Consider the following 25,077-nt stretch of genomic DNA (forward strand, 5'->3'; position numbering starts at 1 on the left):
TCAGCTTCCAGCAGCCAAGTCCTTCATCTGCTCTTCGTCGATCTGTTGATCTGCGGTCCTTTCCAATCCATCATGAGTTTATCCGTCATTCTTCCCACATTTCATATGGGATCTGATGATTGCCGAGCCTTTATCTTTTTTCACGTCTTAGTCATGGGTGCTGAACATTGGTCCATGTGTTTCTTGGCTGTGCATCGAGTAATGGCGGTGTTAACACCGGTGTTTTATCGGAAAGAAGTCAACAACCGTATCACCGCGCTATTTATCTTTTTTAGCTGGGCCATTCCGTGCAGCATCGACCTGTGCTTAGCATTAAATACAGGAGGGCAAATTACTAAGGTGAACGCGAAATGGACAGCGTGTGCCATTGCGCCGGCGCCTGACCGATCAACCTGGGCGATTACCGCCATGTACATTATTCGCGTTCATGTTCCGTTAGCCGTGACCTTTGTCTGCTACTTCGTTATCTTGATCGGAATGGCTTTTAAACGAAGAACTGTAACAGTTACCACAAATCCGCCTGCATCGGGCTGTGTGGAGCCGAACAGCGCTGGGAAGACACGGCTGTCCGCTCGTTCCAAGCGTCTGCGTCTGGCGCAGATACTGTTCGTCTCCTCTGTCTGGTATTTCGCCTGTTATGCTCCGCATACCCTGATTATGCCGCAGTATCCTGATCTGTATGTTAAGTACCCGGTTATGCAGTTCTGGATGCGCACTGTTTATTTTTGTGGAATGGCGGGAACACCGGTACGAATACGCTTTAAAAAGGTTTTTACTATATTCATAATACGCATATGGAAATAACTGCTTATATGATGTGGCTTATTACTATAATTAGTGTTCTGGAACGCTGTCGCTTTGCAGGTTATACATGTATGTAACAATGTTTTTGCGTATTTTAGGTCATTTTCTTGATAATGTCACGGGACTACCGGAAGCGAGTGAAATTTCTCATCATCCGATTGCGCGCTACTAATTACAAATAATACACTACGTTCTTGCGGCAGGCATTGTTGTTGGCAGAGCAGGACCTGTAGTGCAGGGGAATGCTGGATTGGGAATGGATCAGATCGGAATCACACCTACCGCTGGAAATAATTCGATTAAACATGATACTTTATTGAGTTATTTTTTGTGGACTCACGAAATCAAAACAAACTTTTAATACACAGCTTTGACTTAAGCGCTGAATCATCTGCATACGCGATGATTATGTAATATGGAAGGTAACGAAACCACGGGAAAATGGCAGTTGCATATAAAACTGTCAGAATTGCCAAAGCAGATCATGAAAATTGCTATAAGCGAAAGGATAACTTATTTCACACTGTACTTCAGCTTCAGTCTTTCCTGAGTTGCGTTCGCTGCTGTGAGACAAAAACCCATTATTACAAATTAAGAGAAAACACAAGGAAAATTAGATTATTGTAATTGCTTATTTTAATTGCGAATATAATTCATGTTTTGTTGAACAAATGATTTTGAATACTGTACTGCTGCTGACTTCACTTCCTCCTGCGGCTACAAAGATCGATAAAAGTGTGCGTTTGCTGTCAGAGCACTTAAGTTGCTTAAATTTCAACAAAAAGATTGGAAAATTTATGAAAATTTAAATGTAAATAGGGCTAACCGAAAGGTCACCTTTCGGGAACAGCTTCGGTCTATGTGTGTTGTTTGGCCGAATGAACTGAATAAACATTCTGTTTACGGACAAGATCCACAGACTTCAGCATGCATGATCAGTACTTCGAAGTACAGATAGTTATGGTAAAAGTGTCAAAAAACGAACACAGTGAATGTTGCAAGTTTGCGATCAAATCTTTATTAGCAGATTATTTTCTGGAAAGCAGTCAAAATAAGACATGACAATGAGTAATTATATATAGAAGCGCTACTCGTACTATATACACATGACCATAAGCGCCTATTAGTATCTAAATGCTCTGTACAGTAACTATTTATACAGTGACAGTGTATAATTTAAAATAATATCGATAACATATTGTACGAGTACAATGACGAGTACAATGTTGGACACATCGACTGCTTAAGTTTGGGTTTAAGAAAGGAAATCGTGTGCTGTACAGTGCAACTAGGTAATGCCATGGTTCACTCCTTGATCAGTGATTCGACGGCCTGTACAGTTTCCCCATAGACCTTTCCTAGGGCGCTTTCATATTTAACCAGAAATCCAAGGAAATCCTGAGCGGCACGGACGATCTGGTTATGATGATCGGTACTCGTGGCGAGAAGGGAGTCAGCAGCAAACTGATACGCGGCCCCGATTTCCTTCTCCGCGTGCGGCCTAAAGTAGTCGACAACCTCGCCGACGCTCTTGGTCAGCACCGTGTCCTCAACGGTAGCATCATCAACCTTGGCCCGACCGATGATAATAATCTGCAAAACAAACTTTTTCTGCAACATATTAAGATGTGCTTTGAGATCATTCGAACGCACCACGATCTGGACAATTTTGACAGCGATTCTGAACCACTTCTTTTTCCAGAACCATCTCTGAAAGAACTTTGCGTCTGCAATATCAGTTGCCAATGCCATTATACAGAAGGGACATTTTGACGGTAAAGCGAAGTAGTTGGATCACCTGGTGTCCCTGGGTCGGTAATTTTCCTAATCAGCTCCTGGGCAATCGTCTGTGCACCCCCGGCATTATCTACGCCGTTCAGCTGCAGTTGACCTTTCGCTGCGAGTAGGTCCGAGACGATTTCCCGCGCGGCGTCCTGCGTGGATTCGGTTAGGTCGTCGAAGGAGGACAGGGTCTCGTTGGCATGCCGCAGTACGCTAGTGGGAACGGTTTCCCGAGTGGCCTGTTGCACCTGCGCAACGGCTTTCTGGATGTACGGCTGAGTATCTATAAACCGTACCAAAAATCGAAGATAAACCGGTGCAGAACTAGAGATGCTTAAATTTCGAAAGTACTTTTTAATTCAACCTGCGAAGTTAATTATAATTTCAACAATTTTCAAAAACTTCTATACTGTATCTGTACCTTGCAGGACAGAGGCTCTGGAAACCGTGAACGCGCAGGCGAGAAGAACGCAGATAAAACTGTTCATGGTCGAGTGCTTAATGATACGTACAAGCGAAATGGAAGTCGAAGCCGAAAAATCAAAATATAAAAGAAAAGAAAGAAACTAGCTGATGTGTGATCCCTGGTACGAAAGCTGATTAATGTTGGTTGAATTTATTGCAATGTGTAACCTTGGCCGCTTTTTATACTGTACATGCACGATGAGCTGAAGGGACACTGTTTTTCATTCCGTTTCCTTAGCACATAGGCGGAAGTTACGTTTTCATTCATCTTTGATGGATCCTCAACAGCCACGGCTACGCCTTCCCAAACGGATGTTTATTAATCCACTTGTTGTTCATTAAGTTTATTAAGGATATTTGTTATGGTTTTATGACTTCTATCTCTTCAATACGCTGACGTCCTTCACTTACCCCAGGATTAATCATTAATGTTATCTCTTATCAGTTATGTCGTAAAGGGTTGTTTGTTGAAAGATTTGTCGACCGCAGCGAAGCGAAGGTCCTCTATGTTCAAGATAACAGGAGTTTTTGTCGGTCATGTCGGTCACATACTAATCTGTCCGTCGGTCACGCTGCTCACGCACTATGTAATAGTAGAAAGCCTATAATATTATTACAGAGTAGTGTGAGGTTATATAGGGGAAAACCGTCTTATTGGAGCCGGTTCATGGCGCTGCTGCCGTCACCCGGTTGGAATGGGATGTTACGGCAGTAGGTAATATGGTTAAATCGGGCGCGGTACATGAGCACTATGTTTAAGCTCCAGCCGGGTGACGGCAGCAGTGCAGGGAGACGGTTCGGGTAGACTGGTCTTGCCCCCTATATTATGTGAAAGCATGTGTGTTTTTCACTGCTGTGTATTTACTAAAACAAATCGACATTATAAAAATTTGAAATTTATTCAATTTTGTCAACGTGGAAAACCGGTTTCTTCTGCATTGCAGGCGGTCCGATTCCAGTTCTTCGTGTTTTTCTTTATGAAAATCGTAGTAATTTGTTGCTGTTGCTTATTGATTATTTCCCTTTAGTGATTTTATTTAGTGCCTTTTATGCGAAATGAGTCAATGAGTAAGTTCTTTACTTAATAATTGTAGCAGCAACGTGTTTACTAGGGCCCGTAATAGGCTACTAATGTACCTTAACGATCATAATTTTTGTTTGGCTTGGCCAGGTGCGGTTGACCTATACATAGCTATAGTTTTGCAAATCTTTCCATGTAATCACACGTTGCCGAAGTTAGCAGTCAGATTTTGCATCAGTCAGCTGAGCGACCAAATCTGATGAAAACGTCGGTCAGCAATAATGAATGAATGTCAGGTGGAAAGTTGTAAGGAGAATTTTGGTACCATAAAAGTGTTTGGGACTTGGGAGTACTGTAAGTTAAAGGAAGTGCTTTGTGTACAAAATATGGTACCAGGAACCGACATACTTCCCTAAATGGGTCAATACGTATTTTTACGGACGGAATAAGATTTATGATTGTAAAAAGTACTCGTTGTACTCCCTAGTTAAGTAATTCGAATGCTTTTCTGTATACTCCTTATGAAGAAATACAGTATTTATTGTTTTTAAACTGACACAACTCGATAATTTTTCTCTGCTTGTGCTCTATACGTGGACCTGTTTTATCTGTGGAATTTTTGTCAATCTTCTTCCCTAAAATGCTCTACTATAAATTTTCGTTCTGAGGCTGTTGGCAAACCATTCTAGCTGCACAATACAGGCAGCAGATTTTAATGTTGACTAGAAGTGTGAAAGTGTGAATCTAAAGTAGGACGAAAATTCGTAATACAAAATAAGATTTTGTTCAGAATGGACCATCTTTCGGAATTTTCTGGCTTCGCTTCGGTCTTTTAGTGCTAGCTTGCAGCGGTGCACTTCCCTAGTTACTACATACCTGTCAGATGTCTGTTTACAGTTTTCTCAAGGGGTGCCGGTGCTAGTTGCATAAATCAGTGACTATAGTTTTGCACAACGACGTTATATGTTTTATTGTCCATCATTTACACTCTAAATGTCATCTAGAGACTACCGGTAGCTAGAGTAGATTTTTACCAATAGTCGGGATCACAGCACCAGCTTCGTCGGATATCGAACCGAACTGAAAATGATGCTTTACCAGACGTCAGACGTCAGACGACAGCACATCGTTCATCGGAACAACTGCTTTGACAAGCTACCGATGCCGGATGATGGGGAAAATTTCTTCGAGGAAACTGCGGGGCTCGTGTACAACAAATATGTCATCAGCTTTCCCAAAGCGCCGAAGTTGCCCGACGTGGATTTTATCCCATTGATTTTGGCGCGTACGTGTCGAGTCTTGTCGGACAGTAGTGAAAATCTCAGCGAGGTCAAGTGCATATTTGATCGGTACGCGAGAGTAGATGATTTGCAGTTCTCCTGTATGGAACACCGACAGCCGGATGTCTTTGTCATCTTTGTCGGTTGTCGAATGTCCGTACGAGTGGGACTGGACACAATCAGTTCTGTCTGCGCCAAAATGGAGAGTGACGGAAACGGTTAACTTTCCGGGTGTCTGCGCATTCGCTACGTCGAGACACCCGCTGAGCAGATCCGTATAATGACCAGTGTCCGGCCGTCAGTCCGGGGGCGTATGAAAAGGTCGCAGCGATCCAAGCACGCTGGGCGCGTACATTGGCTATCCGAATCAGTGGAGCGGCATCCGGGTTTTCTTGCAGATGTACGAAGACGCTATAAAAATAAATGAAGTCATTCATGTCTGATTGAATTGATAGTGCAATTAAAGTAGATCACTGTCCGGCTACGCGACAGGTCGTCGCGGACTCGCGGGACATCTGGTTGTGCGGGTATTTCGTCTAAGGACAACTCGTTTTTGTGGTAAGTAGTCATAATTATGACTGTTTGTTGCCATACACCAGTCGACAACTTTTCGACACCCCGAAAGTCGCGCGACCAAATGCCACACAACAAGATGACTGAAGAACGAGTCTAGATGAAAAGTAGCAACAGAACAGAGCAAGTTGTCCCAAAATAAACTAGCCGCTGCGACGAAATACTTATGGCGAAATGTCCCACGACGAAATGCCCCGCGACCAACTGAGCTGTCACGCACCGTCCGTTGTGGGTTGAATTGGCTGTATGCGTCTACGCGATAAACTTTTATTTAACAGGTTCAGTTCACTCCATCCTGATGACATCCCACAGCGCTGGAATACGATGGATCCCGCCAACTGGACACTGCAGTTTTGACCCATGTCACAATTGCGGCACTGGATGGATGCTACGAAGACTAAAACTGGCTTTGAAAAAATTAGGGTTTGCATTATTTCACAGGCTAAGCTACTTTGTATTTTGATAATCCATTAATTTTACTCGCTTGTGCCCTGCCGCAGTGCGGACTATGACAAAACCACTGCGACCATCGCTTCGTCGTTTCTTGTTTGTCGAAATGGTAAGCACTGGAACGCAGTTTTATCTTGCGTAGGAAATTCTGTTTACTTTCATTGCTCCTAGTACAGTGTGGCTGATCCCCATGATAATAATTTTCGCATTTGTGGCGGCTATAAAGAAGCTGTAATTCTGTTGTTAGCCTTGTTCTGTTGTAAACGCTGACTGATGGTTTCTCAACAAGAGGCAGACGAGTCCCTTTAAATTCAGATATACGATGCGGCACATGGTGGACGATTAATTAAATTATAGTAATGGGCTGCCGCTGGTGCAGGGGTCGAAGTTTGATTTTCAGGCTTTTATTCTTGCTGGCAGCTTGCTCCGTTTTACTGCAAAAGTGCGTTACTTGAAGTGCAGTTGAGGATGTACTGTAAAGGTCATCGGCTGCTTTATTGCGTATAATTCGTGCTTATTAGAGCGATATGACAGCTGTTGTATGCGAGGCATGACGGTTGAATTTAATGAGCGTATGTTTTAGATTTTCATTTCGGAGTTTTTTTCTGGTTGCCGTATTTTCTTCCAGAGAAATTACGATGACAAAAATAAAATAAAAGTAATAAAATGATCGGATCATAAAATAATAATAATAATAAAACTTGTAAAGCAAAGAGCCTTATCGATCTTCACTGTAAGTAAAAATTTAATAAGATCACACAAAACGCTCGATGCTGTGGCTACTACGGGCTTTATATACTGTACGTAAAATAATTTGCGCGTACATAATTGCGGCCAAGCTGGGGCAGTAACTAAAAGTACTCGTAGTGAATAAATTTGTACGTACTGCGGGGCCATTCGTACACGTGTGCATATAATATTATGCAGCCGTCCATACTGCGGGCGCTAAGAAGCCCGGCTGGATACGGGTATACTTGTATTAAAATAAATTATGTATATCAGTATATGCACGCTTGTACAGGTACCCGGCGGAGCCGTGGTACCGTCCCGGCTGGTTTGCTGTTACAAATGCTTTGCTGCTGTTTTGTGTTTCTGTTTTGATTAAGTTGTTTATTGTACGCGATTTAACATTTTGTATTTAATTCGAAGAAAATCGTTTCCAGTCTTTTTTACGTAATTTTTGATTGAAATTAATAGATCAAAATAAATTGAATTATTTGAAATAACGTACTCAAAACGTATAAATAATAAACGCGTTATAATGCAATAAACACGGTTGATATAATTAGAACAATAATTGTTTGTAATAAAATATCAATCCAGTTATCCTACTGCATGGGATTCTTCTCTGCTTTAAATTTCAGATTTTTTTTTAATGATTTTTAAATAGGTTAATTTTTCCATTTTTCTTCTAATTAATTTTGTCGTTGGGATGGCTTGAAAGAACATTATTTACTTAATTCTGTCGTGGTGATTGATGACTTAATATTTTCGGCTTATTTATTTATTTTGGTGATGACTGAATTCGGCATCCTTATAACCGCACGCTTTACCATGAGCGCAGAAATTATAGTCGCAGTGACAGAATTCGTAGTACAGGGGCATTAGGCCATTTCCATGCAGGATCTGTCCATATCCAAAAAAATTCCAAAATTTGGATGAAGATGGTTTTCGTAAAACAACCATGGTTATACGAGTAGAACATCTGTTTTTACTCTGAAATTTTTTCCCTTGGTACGATCGATCGCGGTACAACCGATAACAAAAAACTACAAATAGAAAGAAAAAGTAATCGTATGAAAAGTGTATTCATTTTAAAAACTTTTTTTATTGATTTTCGTGAGTATAAACACTTCTCTGTCGTGCATAACTGAGCCTCGCGAATGTGAATGCCCAGAAGGTGACCACAGAAGCATTATTACACAGTGAGCACTTGTCACAATCAATACTTATACGAAACGCGTTATGCAATGACAAAAGTCTATTGCTTGTAAAATTACTTTATAATTTCAACATCCAAAAATTAATAGATATGTTGTACGTATATCTGTACTGTAAAATAACAGTGAGCAAAACCAAGAAAGAACAGACTGCCGGATCATGACAGAAAAAAAATGGTCAAAATTGGCAATTTGGTAAGCTGGTTCAGAAACCGCATCCAGCTCGAGGATGTAACTTTAATAAAAACTCTACACCGGACAATTTTGTATGGTAAAACTGTCCACTTTAACACCCGTTTAGTACTCTACGAAGCTGCATTACAAATTGGGAAAAATCGCGATGGACGGGTCTTTCAGCAGCTCCACCATCAGATACTGCAACCAGCGCGGGAACGTGCCAACGCGATCCAGCGTCAGCCCCAGGGTGTTGATGGGCGCCAGTGGATGGATGTCGTCATCGCCCAGCAGTTGGACGCCCCTGTAACACGATACAAATTCGTAACTGTACGGGTAGAATCATTGAATATCATGCGTTAAAACGGCCCACATTCACCAACTCGGGTGTACATAGTACGATGCACGCACTTCACAAGTTGATTCTGCGCTTAACACTACTGTACCGGTACTGAAAAAGCTCCAGTACGATTTCTTTACATAGTCTATCCCTGTAGAATGTTCTTTACAGGTTTTTCTTGCTTTTCTTTATTACTGAATACAAATAGAAAAAGCTCCTTTTGATTTGATAAACTGAATTTAAAAAAACGTGGCATGAATTTTTACAACATAGCAAATCACACAAAAACCGTGCAGATAAACAGCGTAAACGTAAAACCTTTACGAAGTGAAGGCAGAGTCTCGACTTACTTCCGAAGAAAGCAGGACAGCGTCCAGCCGATCGGCTCAGCCGACTGCAGTTTCTCCTCCAGGAAATGCCGTTCGTCGGCGGTCATAGAAGGCGGTAGGAATCGGCTGAAGAATTCCATTTTACGGCGCCGGATTTGTGTGAGGAAGTGGGAGAAGTCCGCCGCCGGTTCGTCCAGCCACGGCCATTCGCCGTTCTCCCGCATCACCACAGCTTTGTCCACCAGCACTGTGCGCGTTACCTAACACACGCAAAAATATCACTAGTACTGCAAATGCACAATATTCTAACTTTATTAAAAACAAAGTCATAATAATAATCAATAATATAATATTACAATGGTAACAGTGGTGCGAGTTTAACCGGAAGTACCATACTCTGCACTCCGGAGGCTTCTTACGTTGTAAATAAATTTTTTAAATTAACAAAATAATTTTGTAAAATATAAACAAAAAAACAAAATTTGTAGGGAAGAAAATATCAAGAAATGGTACGGTGATATAGATATTAAAATAATTAAAATTAATGATTATCGGCGATGAATCGCGAACGCACTCGTACAATAGACTCGTGATTGCACTGTATTAATAAGTACCAAACTTTTGTACTTACTAATACAGTGCAATCACGTATTATAATACACCTGTAGATAATAAATTTTAATACAATATCTAAATTTTTACACATGTACATATTTCCTGCTGCCTGCGATCGACGATCGCTCACCTGTGGTGGCTTATCGAGAGGATGGAAGAATCCCGTGTAGAAGTAGCATTTCATGCTGACATTCTCCAGATGCACCGTCTTCACATATTTCGGCAACAGATCACTGAGATCCCCGGTCAGCATATGGACATCCTGCACCGTGACCAAACACTCCGTGCCGTCTGGCGCACCGCCCTCGGGAGCGGCAGGCAGCAGTTTCGTTAATGCCAGCAGCGCGTGATAAATATTGCCCCACAAGAAATGCCAGCCAGCGGCCACCTCCTCCCCACTTCCTTCCCCTTCCCCTGGCGGGCCCGGCCGGATGCCCATTTTGATCCAGCAGTCGTTTGGGACCGCCGTCCCGGGTGGGCGTCGGAAAATAACATGGCGGGTCTTGGCTGTCCAGAAACGCTGCAGAAGTTGGCGGCGCCACTCGTTCTCCACCTGGGCCGCTTCCCGTCGCGCTTCCGCATCGGGAACAGGTGGGCGTGGCAACAGGGATAAGGGATGGTGGGTCTCCCATTTGGTCAGATCGAAAATGACGGTTTTCTGCAGGCGCGGGTCCTTGCTGATGTCCGCCCATCGTTTGCACACCCTGTTAATAGAATTTTAATGATAAAGGCGCTCCAGCAAAGCCAGGCTGTAATTGGTGATGCAGAACGCAACTTACACCGTGCAGTTGGTACGATCAATGATATCCAGGAACGCGAGGATGTGCAGCACGGATTCGTCGGGTAAATCATGGAAAAAGCACGGCAAATCTGCACCGTCAGTTTCCAATAAAACGTTAGACATTGTGTTGGAAATAAGTGATGGTTTGCGGAGAAAAGTAGATGAAAAGTTTCACTGGCAAGAGAAAAAATAACCGAAGAACTTCAGAAAAGGATGCGCGAAAAGCTGGACGGTAGAAGGGCCAGATCGACGATAAACTTACGATGAGCGAAAGTGATAAGCGAGCATCGTGATGCTGATTCAGATTGCTGACAATGAGCGCTCTCTGTTCTCTTGTTCAGGTTGCGCAATAGGCTATTTGCGCATAGCCGGTGTGCAGTGGACGCTACACTCGTACGTACAGCTGTCCGTTACACAGGACTGCAACAGGTACTGTTCAATTTGTCCAGTTCAAGCTGATAATAATTATTCCAGTTGTACCGTACAACTTGTACGTACGTACTATGTCCAAAATTTAATGGAGTTCTCAACACAAAAAGCCAGCTCCATACAAACTGCATGAGCGGAAGTTCACCGTTGTACTTACTACTGTGTACACTAATGGTTAACTTAACCAGCCGTTACAGTCCTTACATTTCTGATGGAGTGTCTTTGTAATAATCAATTAGTACTTAATAATTATCCAACTTTACATTGAAATTTAACCTTGTAAAGACTTAATTTAGTGCTGCACAATCAACCCTGAATTATTACCGGTAGGATTTATTTGGCTGAACGGCAAATGGCACTTATTGGCGGAAGGTTCGCTGCCGATTAGTGCGTGAACGGTTGAAACAAAGTCTGTAACTTTTATTAGGATTTGTGTTTCAAACAAAATTAGAAACGGCGTTTTTACTTTTCTGTATTACGAGTTGTATGTGTGAACTGTAATTATCAAAATAAATTTCCAAAATAAAGCTAATTTTTATGTAATGATAGCCCTTATCAGGCCCATGCTCAAACTCGGACTTGGACTACTAAAACTTGGACATGGACTTCACTTGGACTCTAAAACTCGGACTTCGCTTGGACTCTAAAACTTGGACTTCACTTGGACTCTGAAACTCGGACTTGGATTTAGGCGTTTCTTATGTCTTCTTACGTTTCTTCATGTTTTCTTAGGTTTCTTAGGTTATTCTTAGGTTTCTTTGGTGTTCTTAGGTTTCTTAGGTTTCTTGGGTTTCTCAGAATACCAAAGAATACCTAGATTACCTAAGAAATACTGGTAACTTTAGAAACATAAAAACACCCAACAAACCTAAGAAAATCGAAGAAGCCTCAGAAACTTAAGAAACCTGAGAAAACATGAAGAAACGTAGGAAGACATGAGAAACGCCTAACTCCAAGTCTAAGGCATCGAGTCCGAGTTTCAGAGTCCAAGTGAAGTCCAAGTTTTAGAGTCCAAGTGAAGTCCTAGTCCAAGTTTTAGTAGTCCAAGTCCGAGCTTGAGCGCGGGCCCCCTTATCATATTTGGCTGCGAAGCATTTAACGTACGATATTGATTTCATCATGGGTTGACAAGTTTTCACATAACTCACATAAGAAACACGGGAGTGTGCTACACAGCTTGACCAGAACAAAAACTAATATCGCGTAAACATATTCACGCAGGAGAAACGAAGAAAACGTACAAAGTCGAACGAGCCACACCATTATTACCAAAACCGTTCACTATCCGGATGAATAAGGAGGTAATCGGAGATGGGCAGGGTATCCCGGTCCGGCACCATCGCCGCGGCGTGCTTCTCTAAAGCCGGCAAACCCATCTGTCGGGCCATTGCCACATAGTACATGGCATTCTCCGGTCGGACATTCCCCGCCAGGACCTCTTCACACGCCGTCCGCAAACCATCCATACCGTACCGTTGAGCCGCTGAACACAATTCCTCAATCCGGTCTTCCGTGGTCGGCCGCCCCCGGGCATAGGCGTAGCGCAACATCATCTCCAAAAGCTCCCCGTCGATATCCGGCAGCTTGCACGCCCCCGTCATCTTCACGGGTACATCGTGCGCGAACAGAAGATCGAAGACAGGGAAGGCGGAAGAAAGAATGGCGCGGTGAACCGGAAAAACGCGGTTATCGCTCGAGATAATGGTGGCGTCGGCGAAAGGCCCCAGCGACAGGAGAGACAGAAGATCAGCGCGGGGCGTTGCGACTTCGAACGTCATGATCACCACGACCATCTGGCCTTTGCGGAGGGCCGTGCCTTTGGGCTCGACGAGGGTGGAGAGGTCATCGCTGCGCTGTTCGGAAGACATGTCCGTCCATCCCTTCGGGCCGATTTTCACGGTGGAGTTAGCGCCACCTTTTGCTCTGCAAAGGTCAATAGTTTGTCGGCAATAAGCGCATACTTGGCGTAGTGAATATTGAGCGAAATTCTTCTGTAGTTTCACTTTGAGCTACCTTTATAATATTTGTAATTATTAAAAGTAAGACTATATTAATGAGTATTAACTTGAGTATATTTAAAATGAGCGCTATAATAATTCCCGGTAAACGCGATGGCTAAATGCTGCAAGTCACGCTGACTTCCCGCCTTTTCTCGTTCGGTTCGTTTATTAACCTTTGTTACAAACTACCGAACCATCAGCATTATTATTTGTCACGTACCGTACAGTGCAATGGATCAGCAAGTTTCTAGCCGACACAATCTGCTTGTGGTCGCTCTGGGGAAATACCCGCGCCGTCACTTTCTTGGTCCACGGCTGTACGGCCAACTGCACGCTCCACATGGAGGACGGGATCTCGGAATAGTCGCGCTGGCGGTCCACACGAAATTCGGCCACGAACCAAGTCCCGCTGGTTCTCTTCTTGGCGTTCCCTTGTAATAGAGGAGATTGGATGAAGTGCTCCGTGGGGATAGTGTACTGCAGGCTCCACGATAGGCGACGCTGCTGAGAGGGGAAGGGCTCGCGAAAGGCGCTCATGATCACGTCAGATAACTGATATTATTAATACCGTTGATATAGAACGCGAAAGCTCGTTTCTAATCTGCAAACGCGACTAGAGACAGAATGATTTTGCCGCTCGCACCGAGACGATTGAGGCACTTGAAGATCTGAGGATCCTGTGTACGGACTGTGGATCCGGTTTGAAACGTGTTGTATACGAGCATGATAGGTGTTACATCTGACGTATGGTTACATAATCGTCTATCTGGGATATTATTTCGTCGTCCTTCGTAGGTACTGTATGCTGTTTTGTTTTGTTGCTTGTACAAGGTACAGTATGTAACATCTGCAATATTCAAGCGGTACTTGGAAGCGGGCACTGACGGCATACAGATTACATGTACCTTTTTTATTGTGCATGGCGGATTATCAACGGCATTTCATGTACAATGAAGTCGACGAATTGGCCACACAGCAGTAGCACAGTGAACAGAGCTAACTTTATTTAAACTTGCAAAATTGAATTTACTTTCAGAATATATGCTGTTGTAAACAGCATAATTTAATATGTACTCGTATATTGGCGAAATAAACGACAAAAGTCGAGTAAATAAATCCGAATATCGGATAAGACAATTTAAAATAAGCACGTTCCAGACCACTCCAGTCTGCAAAATCGATGGTAACCTTAAAATAAGGGTATCAACATGGTTCTAATAAAAAAGTGTCACTCATCAGGGATAATGGCAGACTGTACAACCAAAATTGGGCATCCATAACCTTAAGGATGCTGGCCTTGCCTCCTGGCTTGTTCGGTAATGGACGGTGGTTTCGGGAGCGGTTTGTCTACAGGCAGGGGAGGCAGCGGTTTGTTCTTGGGGTCCTTCGGATCCGGTAGCGGCTTGTTCTTGTTGCTCTTTCCGGCTTCGATAAAACCGGCAAAGACCGCCAAGCACAGGGTCAACACAACAAGCAGTCGTCCAAAAGAAACCATCGTGGTTACTGTAAGAAGCGCGTCGAGAAAGAAACAAAAATCGTCGAAATTTAATTAACAATGTGCTGACTCTTAGCTAGCTCAGTGTATGATGGCCATGGTGCTCTGAACATCTGCTTTATAAAGCATTTCATGTTCTCGAATGCTTGTTTTTGAAAAGCTTAATTCGAACGATGTCCGTCTTTTGCGAGCGGTTTCACAGGGATTTTCCACGCACATGTAGTAAACAAAACGGAATCTTAATACAAGTTTCTTAGTACCTCGGATATATTATGTGGCTATCTTATGTTTCATTCATAACAAACACTTCCGGAGGCGCTCAGTGCCGCGCTGCCAAAACAGTGCCATATCTGTATTTGTGGTAAGTAACCTCGATTTCTTCGACATGTTTACATTCGCTACCGAAAAACAACTAGTAGAGTAGACATTTTCAATAACATTACATAAGTAGCATTTTTTCGTGTAATGGAAGACTCGCTGTCCATTTGACGTTTAAGAAATTATTCATAATTTTCAAATACCGTCTTTTAGCCCGACAGATGGCGGCAGGGCAAGTGCTGTTTTACCAGTACAACGAAATATGATAGAAGCATTGCAAATGTAAGTATAAATAATTAATTCTACTACGCAACAAAATAATGAAAAAATTACAATCATTACCATTATTTGCAAATAATAATAATAATTACAAAATTTTATTCATGAATAAATCAAGCAAACCCTACTTACGCTCTGGCGTGCAACTTCATTTCGAATTTTTCGCTCTGAACATTATCGGTTTACGCACTGTTCATCTACTGTATGATGTCTAGAAGTATAGATAAAATAATGATACTACCATTATTTATATCTAGAGTCTAGACGGGTGCAGATGATAAAAATAAATGTATAATTTCTGTATTTCAACTAAGCGAGGCCAACGACAACAGAGCGCGCGTGAGCTCATTACTTGTGAAAATTTCTTTTTGGAATGGAATTCACCTGTAATAAATTTACTGTGTACTGTTACTTATTGTTATTTCAGTAAACTGTTTTAACGAAGTGTAATATTTCAATTTCGCTTACAATGCGTGAAAAAAAAATTCAAAACGTTTCAACGCACAAAGATGTCCCGCAGTGGTCTTATAATGAACTGATGCAAATTCATGCAAACGGATGTTATATAACATGAAGATTGTGTCACACCGGAAATAAGATTTTTACATTTATGTTTTTTTCAGATTTAAAATGAATTTCAAAACTTTTACTGCTTATTGCGCCCTGGTTATATTCAGCTCCCCTACCATAAACATACTTCTGTGGAAGACCTTGTTATTTTTTATAGACACTCAATTACGGCAAGTGCTCGTTCTCAAAATGCCGGCAAATCGATTCCGAACTTATGAATGGAGCAATAACAGAAGCAAGAAAAGCAACAAAAAAATCTGACGGTGTAGTTCCGACGCCGAAGGGAATTTTGTGTACACCAAACATATTTTGACAGTGCGTTACCCAGTTATACTGGAACCGTGACCCATTGTTAACAGCGCGGTACTATATCGCCTCCGGAAGTATTCAATTATTATGAACGAAAAGCTTGAGTGTCTAATAATTTCTCTGGGGTACGAAGAAATTTCTGTTAAAATTCAGTGTTGTTTACGACATGTGCGTGGAAAATCCCTTTAAGAGACATTCATAAAAACAGAACACTGACCAATTATTAACGTTTTGAAAACGAACATTCGAAAGCACACCAAAAAGCCACATATATAATACATGCATGCGGTATACAAAAACCACTGCACGTAAGCAAGCTAGCCGTTTCTGTAGTCTTATCTCACTACAATTTTTAACTTTTCTTTGTCGATACGCAACAGCTACGATGGTTTCCTTGGGAAGATTGCTCGTTGTATTGACCCTGTGCCTGGCCATCTTTGCCGGTTTTATCGAAGCCGGAAAAAGCAACAAAGACAAGCCGCTACCGGATCCGAAAGACCCCAAGAACAAACCGCTACCTCCCTTGCCTGTGGACAAACCGCTCCCGAAACCACCGTCCATTACCGAACAAGCCAGGAAGCAGGGCCAACATCCTTAAGCTTATGGGTGCCATTGTCAGTTGACCTTGATCGATCGCTATTTCCTGCTGATGCTGACTTATTTAAAAAAAAACCAGTTTGACTGCGCATTTGTAAATTGCTTCCGCAATGGTCTGTAATTTGTGTAATTCGAGTTTTGATGTCCGATATTCGGATTTAAATGAATTGGAATAGTGCAAATGGTTTGAGCTAAGATTAAATACAGTTTTTTGTGATAATCGAATCCGGTATATTTTGTCAATGCTGCGTCTTTGACTCTTGGTAGCATTATTAGCATCAGTTCGACAAAAAGGTTACTGGGAAGATACTCATAATGTAAATTGTAAAGTTACTGGTTACTGGGAAGGTTGTTTATGTAAGGTTACTGGGAAGATACTCATAATGACTTCGACAAAAAGGTTACTGGGAAGATACTCATAATGTAAACACATACGTTCTCTCCCTAATGCGAGGGAATGTTTTCTTCGCATTACCTGGAGTATGTATCAGGGATCGGGCCCGTGCCAAATACTGACTTTATGACAGCAGACCCCATTCGCCGCATTCTGTGAAACAACACTGCAACGGTACAACCACTACTGTAGTTGTAGAGCCATTTACTTTGCCGTCACTCGGAAAACATATTACCTAAGGTCCTAAACATAAAACATGTTTTATTACGGCGCTTAGCGGCGTAGCGTACCTTCGTTCCAGCACATACAACATGTACTCTGTACATAAAACGTATTTAAGCAAGGCACCGACATTTGGTTAAGTGCTGCCGGAATCAGCCGGATCACTCAGAAAGCATCGTGAACTTCGCTGGTGAATTCCTTACTATCGACGATTCGGTTTTCCTTCAGTATTACGATTGTATTTCGGCACAAGCATTTTCTCATTGATGCTTCGATTAAGCAGCTGGCCAAAAATGATGATGATCTACTTGAAAGTCGGGGTCTAGAATTTATCTCGGTGTTTAGGATTTTTATTCCGGACTGTGTAAGCGAGCTTTCTAAACTACTGCAACAGCGTGAAAGTATCATGAGATACTACAACTTGTTAAGCTACAGATATACGCTAGCCCGGAAAAGCTGCTGCTTAGAATTCTGCAAAATGCTTATGAATGCTTGCATTCAGTTCCAGGCTGTAGAAATTTGCTTAAATTTGATCGTATCTCGGCCACAGTCTACGAGGTCATCCAGCTGACGGCTGCTGATCATCAGCGCCGTGCTTCTGGTGGTACTTTTGGAAGTTGCAATGTGAATCTGAGAATGTGCATGACAAGTCTCGTACGAGTATATATGCGTAAGTGTCAGGTTTCGCATAATAATTTTTGTAGCCCAGGCTTAAATTTGATGCACAAGTCGGGTCGCTCCAGCTTTAATATGTTTGCGCGTCTTCTTGTTCCGCACATTGTACCTCATACAAATATTTTTATTCATGATGAGGCATATAACCTGGTTATGCATTTCAGTGACCGGCATTTTAAGGCTTACTTTTGGTAAGTAAATGACCTTGACAGGCGGAAATAAGAATTGTGAACAAAATAATACAATATATGAATATGAATAGAACATGAGTATAATAAGAATACAATATGCATACAATATATTAGAAGTATTGGGAAAGCAATAAGTATGATATCACTTTACGGTCGCCATCTTCCAGATAGCCGTTAACAGTTAATACAGGTTTGAACACTAACCTGGAAACGGACTGCCACTCCCCACCAGAATCGTACGCAGTACAGGATCATGTCCTTACCACTGTCAGCTTTCCCTTGCGCACCGACACCGTCACCATGGAAGAATGTTCGCGTTACGCAACAATGTCGAGAAAAAACGGCAGTAAAAACACATACACGCCGTTCAAAGTCTTGACTGCTCCAGCCCATATTGGTTTCGTGATATAAAGAGAACTTTCATTTACATCGACTGCCACTGGGAACAGTGCGAAATCCTCCAAGAAATCTACAGGAATGTCAGCGAAATCAGTCCTAATCGTACTGTGCTCGTCCAGTTGGAGTCCGAACCTGGCCCTGACGATCACCTGCACTCGGATGTTGTTAAACCGCTTCGCAAGCAGATCACTGGACTGTCAATTACGCGGTGTGAGAACGAATTAACAAATAACGTTCAACCGTAGTGGGCACTATGCGGCTCGGACTGATCTACCAATGTTGATTGTTATTAAGAATGTGCACTACACAACAAACGATAAAAATAACTTTGGTTTGCGTCGAAAATTTCCTTCGGCGGTTGGCTTTCATACGGCTTTCCTTCGAACTGTCTCTGCTATTTTTCCATTCACAACTTCGATAAGGTCGCCAGCAGTTTGAGAGCAAGCTCATACCAAACAGTAACAAGTTAAAATTAGGGCGAATCTATAGTCACCCCTTTTCTATTAGGTAATTCTCGCACCCTGCATTTCCACGGGCTATAGGTATACATACTTCTTTTCTTTCTCAGAGGGGTGACAAAGATCCATTGAACAGTTTTTCGGTTCACAAAAATGTTTTGGCGATTTAATATGACTAGGATTCAGGCATTCACATACAATGGTATATTAGGCACTCCATCCGACAATGAGCCGGTTTGGCTGTTCGGCCAGCACAGATCGAAGCGCACGCCGGTCCACGCGCACGACAATATCGCCCTTCTGCCGTGACAGAAGAGTCCGTAAAACCAAATGTCAGGCGACAACCTGTCGCGTAGCCCCTTCTGCAGGGGTCTGCTTGCTCACTGGTCTGCATCCGTTGCTTTTTGGGCATCTCAACAAGATTTCATTTTCTACAACCTCCAGCCAGGCACGTTGGGTGGGAGCTATGGTGAATATTGCGTTCTCTGGCCTGTACCCTTCCACAGTTTGCCCATTGTGCCGGGCAACTGTCGCTCCATCACCGGAAACTGAATGGTCACATCACGCGTTTCCCGTCCGTAGAACGTGATAACTGAAGGACGTTCATTTCATGGTACCCGCTTTAACGAAACAGGTGGTCACTGGTACATATGTATTATAGGCCTTATAAGGTGTATCTGCAGGAGGCCAATAATTCGATCATGTGCTTTGTGCAAAAAGAATAAATACGAGGGTATAAGGGCCCGCATAATGCAGATGAGGGGCATTGCGTATTGGCATCCCTGACAACATGTAAAACACGGGGATCCCTAATAATCTCAATTGAATGGCCTCACACACTTAAAATTATGACATATCGTCTATGACAGGGACGGAGCCAATAAAGTACGGAACCAGAAAAAACCGGAAAGTCTGTAAATACGGGATGAACAGCACATTTGCGCCGTGTGTACGGCGTACGCCATTTACTTGCATTTTGACCTGTGCTAGAGTGGTTATAACTTGTAATGAATCTTTCAACTCAACAAGTACTTTTGCTCTCGTTAATTACGTAGTAGCCCTGCAGACGTTCGTAAATTGTCCAAACGCAAAAGCGATCTCCTTTATTGTACAGTTTATGATTGTGAGTTGTGACAATACCCAGTTGACAGTTTGCTACGCGTTAGTCTCAAGCAGTACCAACAATTCTGCAAAATATGGCCAGATTATTATTCGTTTTGGATTTCGTCGGACTGCGACCAACTGATTTTGATATGGGTTTTGACAAGTCAAAAGTCGAGTCCCGACACTGGAAGTACCCTAAGTGTTTATTAATTAAGCCGACGAACATTTTCAAGTACCTAAATTTACCTGAGGACGATGGTATACGTAAAATACATCGTGCAGGTACAGATGACAGCCCACGCTGTCTTCAAGCAATACATTTTGCAAATATATAAGGTAAATCAGTAAACGTGTACGGCTCAAACGTAGCGGTGGTGCAATACGCTAGTCCGATACTGCGTATTTGTGGCATTCGGGAAAAGTGCATTTTCTGAATTTTCAAACGCAGATCCGACTGGATCCTGAAATTTGGATCCATCCCTGTTTCCTAAATCCTTGCGGTTGCTTGCTTGGTGCTGCATCTTAAAACGTCCAGTTCGATGATTTCGTTACGGATAAGGTCCATGATGTCTGAATGGATCGGACAGACTGTGCATTTTATTAACGAAAAGTTACAGTAGCCACACAGTTGGTACTGATGATTGATAATCACTCTCATGATTTCTGCCAGCCGGATGAGGTTTTCCATTGAGCACGATGACCCAGACATGGTTTCGGGATGCTGATGTTGTTAAATATGGAGCATACTTTAAAGGTTCATACATTTCCGGTCCAAAACACTCCCAGAGGTGCTTGAATTTGCATCTTGAAACCGGCGATATTCAGCGCCGAAGATTTCGAGTTGGTTCGGAAACTGAATTGTGATAGCTCGTATGTGTCGTATCGCAACTTCGTTAAAAAGATACCAGATCTAATTAGCGACATGCAAAAAGACGAAATTGGCGATAATACCGACCAAAACCAATATTATACGAGTATACTATAGTCAAAATCCCGTCTAAATAGTTTTCATTTCCTTTAAATCACTTCCCCTTCAAACGCCAAAGCAGGAACTGCTTCGAAGATTTGTTGTCAATGATTGCGAAAAATTCAGTTTAACGCGGCAAAAATCTTGTTTTGTAATTAAATGCTTCTGTGAATGATTTTTGTGGAAATTCCTACAAGCAGCGGCTTGGTGGTGATGTCGAAAATGAAATTCCTTGAAATATACAGTACCACTGATGCCGTAAACACCAGTACAATACGTACACAAATATTATTGTAGCTTATATTTTGCGCTGCGCATACTCGTACAATTTTTGTTCTACTTTCATGATATAAAAGAAGAATACGGTGCTGTTCGTATGGCGCATATCACCAAAGTCAATTAAATCTATGTTTGATGATTTACTGAAGTTTTACCGAGCCCAGCTGCGTATCTTGCTCTAGCAAACATGAATGTTTTACGATCCGTCTGGATGATGTTGGTCTTGGTGGTCGCGAGTTTGGTAAGATAAAAATTAACATTTATTGCTCAATTACCACCATACAGTATATCATTTCCGCTATTCGTTTATACCTGGACAACCCAGAGCTTAGAGTGGTTGACCTATAGCTAGTGGTGATGTTGCAAAGTTTGATGGTAACAACGCGAATCCATATCAATCTTACAGCCTAAAGATACTTAATACTTTCATCAAATGGTAGAAGTTTTTGACATTAATTATTCTGAGGTTGACAAAAAATTAGATTGAAAAAATAGCACTAAGTATTTTTATTTTGCAGCTGGTTGGACCTTCTGTATGTAGGATTTGTAACCCGGAAAACAGGCGGTTGTGTCACGTTCACGAGGAAATCGCCAGAGATCCTTCAAATGACCAGGGACCACTGTGAACAGAAAAGAATAGCACCGCTGTGAAGTTGCTCTGCATTTTCGAACGTTGGATGTTGTTGTTGTGAAAATATACTCTTATATGTCAGAAAACATCGCTACTAAAGCATTTTGACTTGTTTAGAGGTACTACAACGCTTCGCAAGAAGTTGTTTCTGCGAAGGTTTGTAAAAAAATCTAAAGTCACCACGACAGCTGAATCCCGAGAACATCGGACATAGTTTATTTGACGTCTAGGTCGGACATCGGTCGAACATCGGACATAGTTTATTTGACGTCGTATTTTATGTAAGAAGAATAGTCAAACCAAAGTCAGCTAGACTAAGAAAAGCTGAACAATCTAGGAAGTCAAAAGCCTATTTCCGCTTCAAAATATATATGTACAAGGTCAAACACGTTGGCGACAATCGCCGCTTTAATGAAGGGACATCATCTGTCCGCTGTACAACAGCAGATACATTTGAGACCGTAGTTTTTCATTCTTTGATTAATGATTCGACGGCCTGTACGGTTTCCGCGTAGACCTTGCCCAAAGTGCCTTCATATTTAACCAGAAATCCAAGGAAATCTTGGGCGGCTCGGACGACTTCGTTATGATGCTGTGTGCTAATGGTGAGAATGGAGTCTGCAGCAAACTGATACGCCGCCCCGATTTCCTTAGCAGCATGCGGTTTAAAGTAGTCGACGACCTCGCTGACGCTCTTGATCAATCCATTGTCATCGGCGGTAGCATCGTCAGCCTTACCATTACCATTGACAAAGCCATCTACGATAGCGATCTACGAAAAAGCATAGTTAGTACCATAACAAACTGCATACTATGGGTCTCGAAACGCACCACACGATGGGCAATTCGAACAGCTTTTTTGAACCACCGCCAAATTCTTCCAAAAAACCCTTTAGTGCCTGTAACCAGTAACAAACTTGATTAAAAGTCAAAAGAAGGCAGATCGATTTTCAAGTGAAATGGTTAACCTTGTTCGGTAATCTTCGTAATCAACTCTTTGGCAATGGTCTCTGCACCGCCGGCATTGTCAAAGCCGTTCAACTGCAGCTGACCTTTAGCTGCACGCAGATCCGATACAATTTCCCGCGCGACGATCTCTGTGGAATGGGTCAGGTCGTCGAAAGCTGACAGGGTTTGATTGGCTTGCCGAAGCACGCTGGTGGGGACGGTTTCCTGCGAGGCCTGTTGCACCTGCGCAACGGCTCTCTTGATGTATGGCTGAGTATCTGTAAACCGTCAACACTGTAGAATTAAAGATTTCGAATTTAAATTATTTTTTTAGTTTAAATTAAAAAATATTTAATAGAAATCTTTTAGAGATATAAATCTTTTGAATCCGCATCCGTACTCTGCAAGACAGAGGAGGCACTGGAAGCCGTAATCGCACAGGCAAGAAAAGTTAACATAAAGCTGTTCATTGTCGATGATGAGTAAAACTTATGCAAGAATGAAACTCCAAGGCAAAAAGGTGATTACCAAACAAATGAATAAAGATAGACTTGGTACAGTAAGTAAATGATCCCTTCAAATTGAGTTAATTTTTGCTCACTGATTGTTTTAATCCGCGGCTTCGTCCGCTTTTTATATATGCACGATGAATCTTTGGTAAATTGTTGTCTACTCGGCATAGAAGCAAAAGGCGGAAGTCATGTTTAGAACCTGTTCAAGCACATCCTCAATACTCACTGCTGCGGCTCCCCAAACGGATATTCAAGCTCATCCACAAGACACTTTTATGTGTTCCCTCTGATAGAGTCTTTGTTAGCTGCTCAGTGTTATCAGTCACGTCGCGAAATGTGTTACTATTAGAACAGTTATTTCGCAAATACGGAAGCCTTATCAGTATGTGTGTCGTCAAGTGCCTGTTTACAGTTTTCTCAAGAGTCAAGAATCACCGCTAGATACATCACCAGCGTATTTGCTTTCGTGGCAAAATTAATTCCACGCACAACAACATTAAGTATTTCTTTTGATTCTCCATCTCGCGAAATATGCTTATCTAAATCAGCGATTTGTCCTCCAGGAATAAGTCAATAACCAACCAAAAAAAATGCCGGCATACTATGTATGTGATCACATACGTACTTACTAACTAAAGAAACATAAAAAGGCAGCTCGTTATAAGTGTTTACTGCGTATATTATTACATATGTATTAGCTATTACAGTTGTCATGCAGGATGGGGATAAGCGCACAACCAACACGTCGTGGTACGTCACGTGTTATATCCGAACACCTGAATATTTTAGCGGCACGATTTACTGCTCCTGACCCGATTATCCCACCATTCGCATTCTGGGTGTCAATTATATGTTAATGCCACTGAAAGTAACATCCGAGAGCGATTAGTAGTGTTACCATATGCGCGTGTGTCCATACATGTCGATAAAATATTATGTCGACCAGTAAGTAAATAACTTTGCAGCGCTTCTTAATCTTTGTTTCATTTTTGGCGGTGTTTAGATGCCGGAATCAAAGTATACAGATATTTTTCTGCCTATTAATTTCAACAGCTGATGTCAGGTAGCGGTTTACACTAAATAAAAATCTTAATCCTGTTTGTTTGATGGACCAGTTTCTCGCAGTACGATGCAGGGCAAATATACAATCATCTAAATTCGAAGAACACAAATTCGTTAGAGCATTTGATTCTTAACCTTGATATCCGTTTGACGACATCATAATTTTATCTTTGTGTTTTAGTTCTGTTCGCAATGGCCGATTGCGACCAGCAACCAGCTGAGATACGAGAGAAAAAAACACACAGCGGAGGAATCTTCAGACTCCAAATAAATAATACTGCGCACACTATTTGTTTTGTTGTTCAACGGTGCCGTCCGCAACGAGTTCGGATGGACTCTTACAATGGACTATTCCACAATTTTTCGGAGCCACGCCTCCTTCAACGCCGGATATTGCACCAAGCTGAAAATATTTTTTGTTAGTCTAATCAGTTGCTACAAGAGAGCTCTTCTTATAAACTACGAATACATGTACTTAAGATGACTAAATCTGCAGTAAATAGCTGAAAGTATGGAAAATTATACTCCAAACTTCCTAATTAAATATTAAATTTGGTCATAATTGCCGTATGAGATACACTTACCGCAGCAACAAGTGCTACCAACAGCAGTATCCAAAGTGATTTAAGCACCTGCATTGTGTACACAGAACGTTTAAATAATTCAAAACACCGTTTAAATAAA

The 25,077-nt window shown here is 42.0% G+C and overlaps 3 protein-coding genes and 2 long non-coding RNA genes across 6 annotated transcripts; 2 read left to right on the plus strand and 3 right to left on the minus strand.

The window, feature by feature from the left end:
* Positions 1–1,808: 1,808 nt before the first annotated feature.
* LOC129599299 (uncharacterized) lies at positions 1,809–3,212 on the minus strand. The gene is made up of 4 exons (XM_055497512.1): positions 3,008–3,212; positions 2,603–2,869; positions 2,458–2,531; positions 1,809–2,397 (listed from the first exon to the last, which is right to left on the minus strand). Exons 1-4 carry the CDS (start codon positions 3,072–3,074, stop codon positions 2,110–2,112), a joined length of 696 nt encoding a protein of 231 aa, XP_055353487.1. The 5' UTR covers positions 3,075–3,212; the 3' UTR covers positions 1,809–2,109.
* A 431-nt stretch (positions 3,213–3,643) lies between these two features.
* LOC129599313 (uncharacterized) lies at positions 3,644–6,609 on the plus strand. Its single transcript, XR_008691902.1, has 3 exons — positions 3,644–4,119; positions 5,113–5,752; positions 6,204–6,609. It is a non-coding gene; the product is annotated as an uncharacterized LOC129599313 (long non-coding RNA).
* Positions 6,610–8,374: 1,765 nt separating this feature from the next.
* LOC129599314 (uncharacterized) lies at positions 8,375–10,810 on the minus strand. Its single transcript, XM_055497526.1, has 4 exons — positions 10,553–10,810; positions 9,904–10,477; positions 9,180–9,418; positions 8,375–8,793 (listed from the first exon to the last, which is right to left on the minus strand). Exons 1-4 carry the CDS (start codon positions 10,675–10,677, stop codon positions 8,634–8,636), a joined length of 1,098 nt encoding a protein of 365 aa, XP_055353501.1. The 5' UTR covers positions 10,678–10,810; the 3' UTR covers positions 8,375–8,633.
* Positions 10,811–22,072: 11,262 nt separating this feature from the next.
* LOC129599301 (uncharacterized) lies at positions 22,073–23,443 on the minus strand. The gene is made up of 4 exons (XM_055497514.1): positions 23,220–23,443; positions 22,840–23,097; positions 22,703–22,770; positions 22,073–22,643 (listed from the first exon to the last, which is right to left on the minus strand). Exons 1-4 carry the CDS (start codon positions 23,287–23,289, stop codon positions 22,341–22,343), a joined length of 699 nt encoding a protein of 232 aa, XP_055353489.1. The 5' UTR covers positions 23,290–23,443; the 3' UTR covers positions 22,073–22,340.
* A 362-nt stretch (positions 23,444–23,805) lies between these two features.
* On the plus strand, positions 23,806–24,870 carry LOC129599335 (uncharacterized). Of its 2 annotated transcripts, XR_008691905.1 has the most exons (4): positions 23,806–23,936; positions 24,039–24,081; positions 24,335–24,394; positions 24,575–24,870. It is a non-coding gene; the product is annotated as an uncharacterized LOC129599335 (long non-coding RNA). The 2 variants fall into 2 exon arrangements; XR_008691906.1 differs by lacking the exon at positions 24,335–24,394.
* Positions 24,871–25,077: the final 207 nt, after the last annotated feature.

This window comes from Paramacrobiotus metropolitanus, unplaced genomic scaffold, assembly GCF_019649055.1.
Source record: "Paramacrobiotus metropolitanus isolate TYO unplaced genomic scaffold, Prichtersi_v1.0 Parri_scaffold0000143, whole genome shotgun sequence".
NCBI classification, from domain to species: Eukaryota; Metazoa; Tardigrada; class Eutardigrada; order Parachela; family Macrobiotidae; genus Paramacrobiotus; species Paramacrobiotus metropolitanus.

What these genes read in the sequence shown, in the direction of transcription:
- LOC129599314 (XM_055497526.1), bottom strand. Translation starts at nt 10,677, where the DNA reads ATGTCTAACGTTTTATTGGAAACTGACGGTGCAGATTTGCCGTGCTTT. An exon ending in GATCGTACCAACTGCACGGT is followed by an intron (nt 10,478 to 10,552) that starts GTAAGTTGCGTT and finishes TTCTATTAACAG; the next exon opens with GGTGTGCAAACGATGGGCGG. An exon ending in CTGTCCTGCTTTCTTCGGAA is followed by an intron (nt 8,794 to 9,179) that starts GTAAGTCGAGAC and finishes ATCGTGTTACAG; the next exon opens with GGGCGTCCAACTGCTGGGCG.
- LOC129599301 (XM_055497514.1), bottom strand. Translation starts at nt 23,289, where the DNA reads ATGAACAGCTTTATGTTAACTTTTCTTGCCTGTGCGATTACGGCTTCC. An exon ending in TGCCTCCTCTGTCTTGCAGA is followed by an intron (nt 23,098 to 23,219) that starts GTACGGATGCGG and finishes GACGGTTTACAG; the next exon opens with ATACTCAGCCATACATCAAG. An exon ending in TTCGAATTGCCCATCGTGTG is followed by an intron (nt 22,644 to 22,702) that starts GTGCGTTTCGAG and finishes GCTTTTTCGTAG; the next exon opens with ATCGCTATCGTAGATGGCTT.
- LOC129599299 (XM_055497512.1), bottom strand. Translation starts at nt 3,074, where the DNA reads ATGAACAGTTTTATCTGCGTTCTTCTCGCCTGCGCGTTCACGGTTTCC. An exon ending in CAGAGCCTCTGTCCTGCAAG is followed by an intron (nt 2,870 to 3,007) that starts GTACAGATACAG and finishes TACGGTTTATAG; the next exon opens with ATACTCAGCCGTACATCCAG. An exon ending in TCAAAATTGTCCAGATCGTG is followed by an intron (nt 2,398 to 2,457) that starts GTGCGTTCGAAT and finishes TTTGTTTTGCAG; the next exon opens with ATTATTATCATCGGTCGGGC.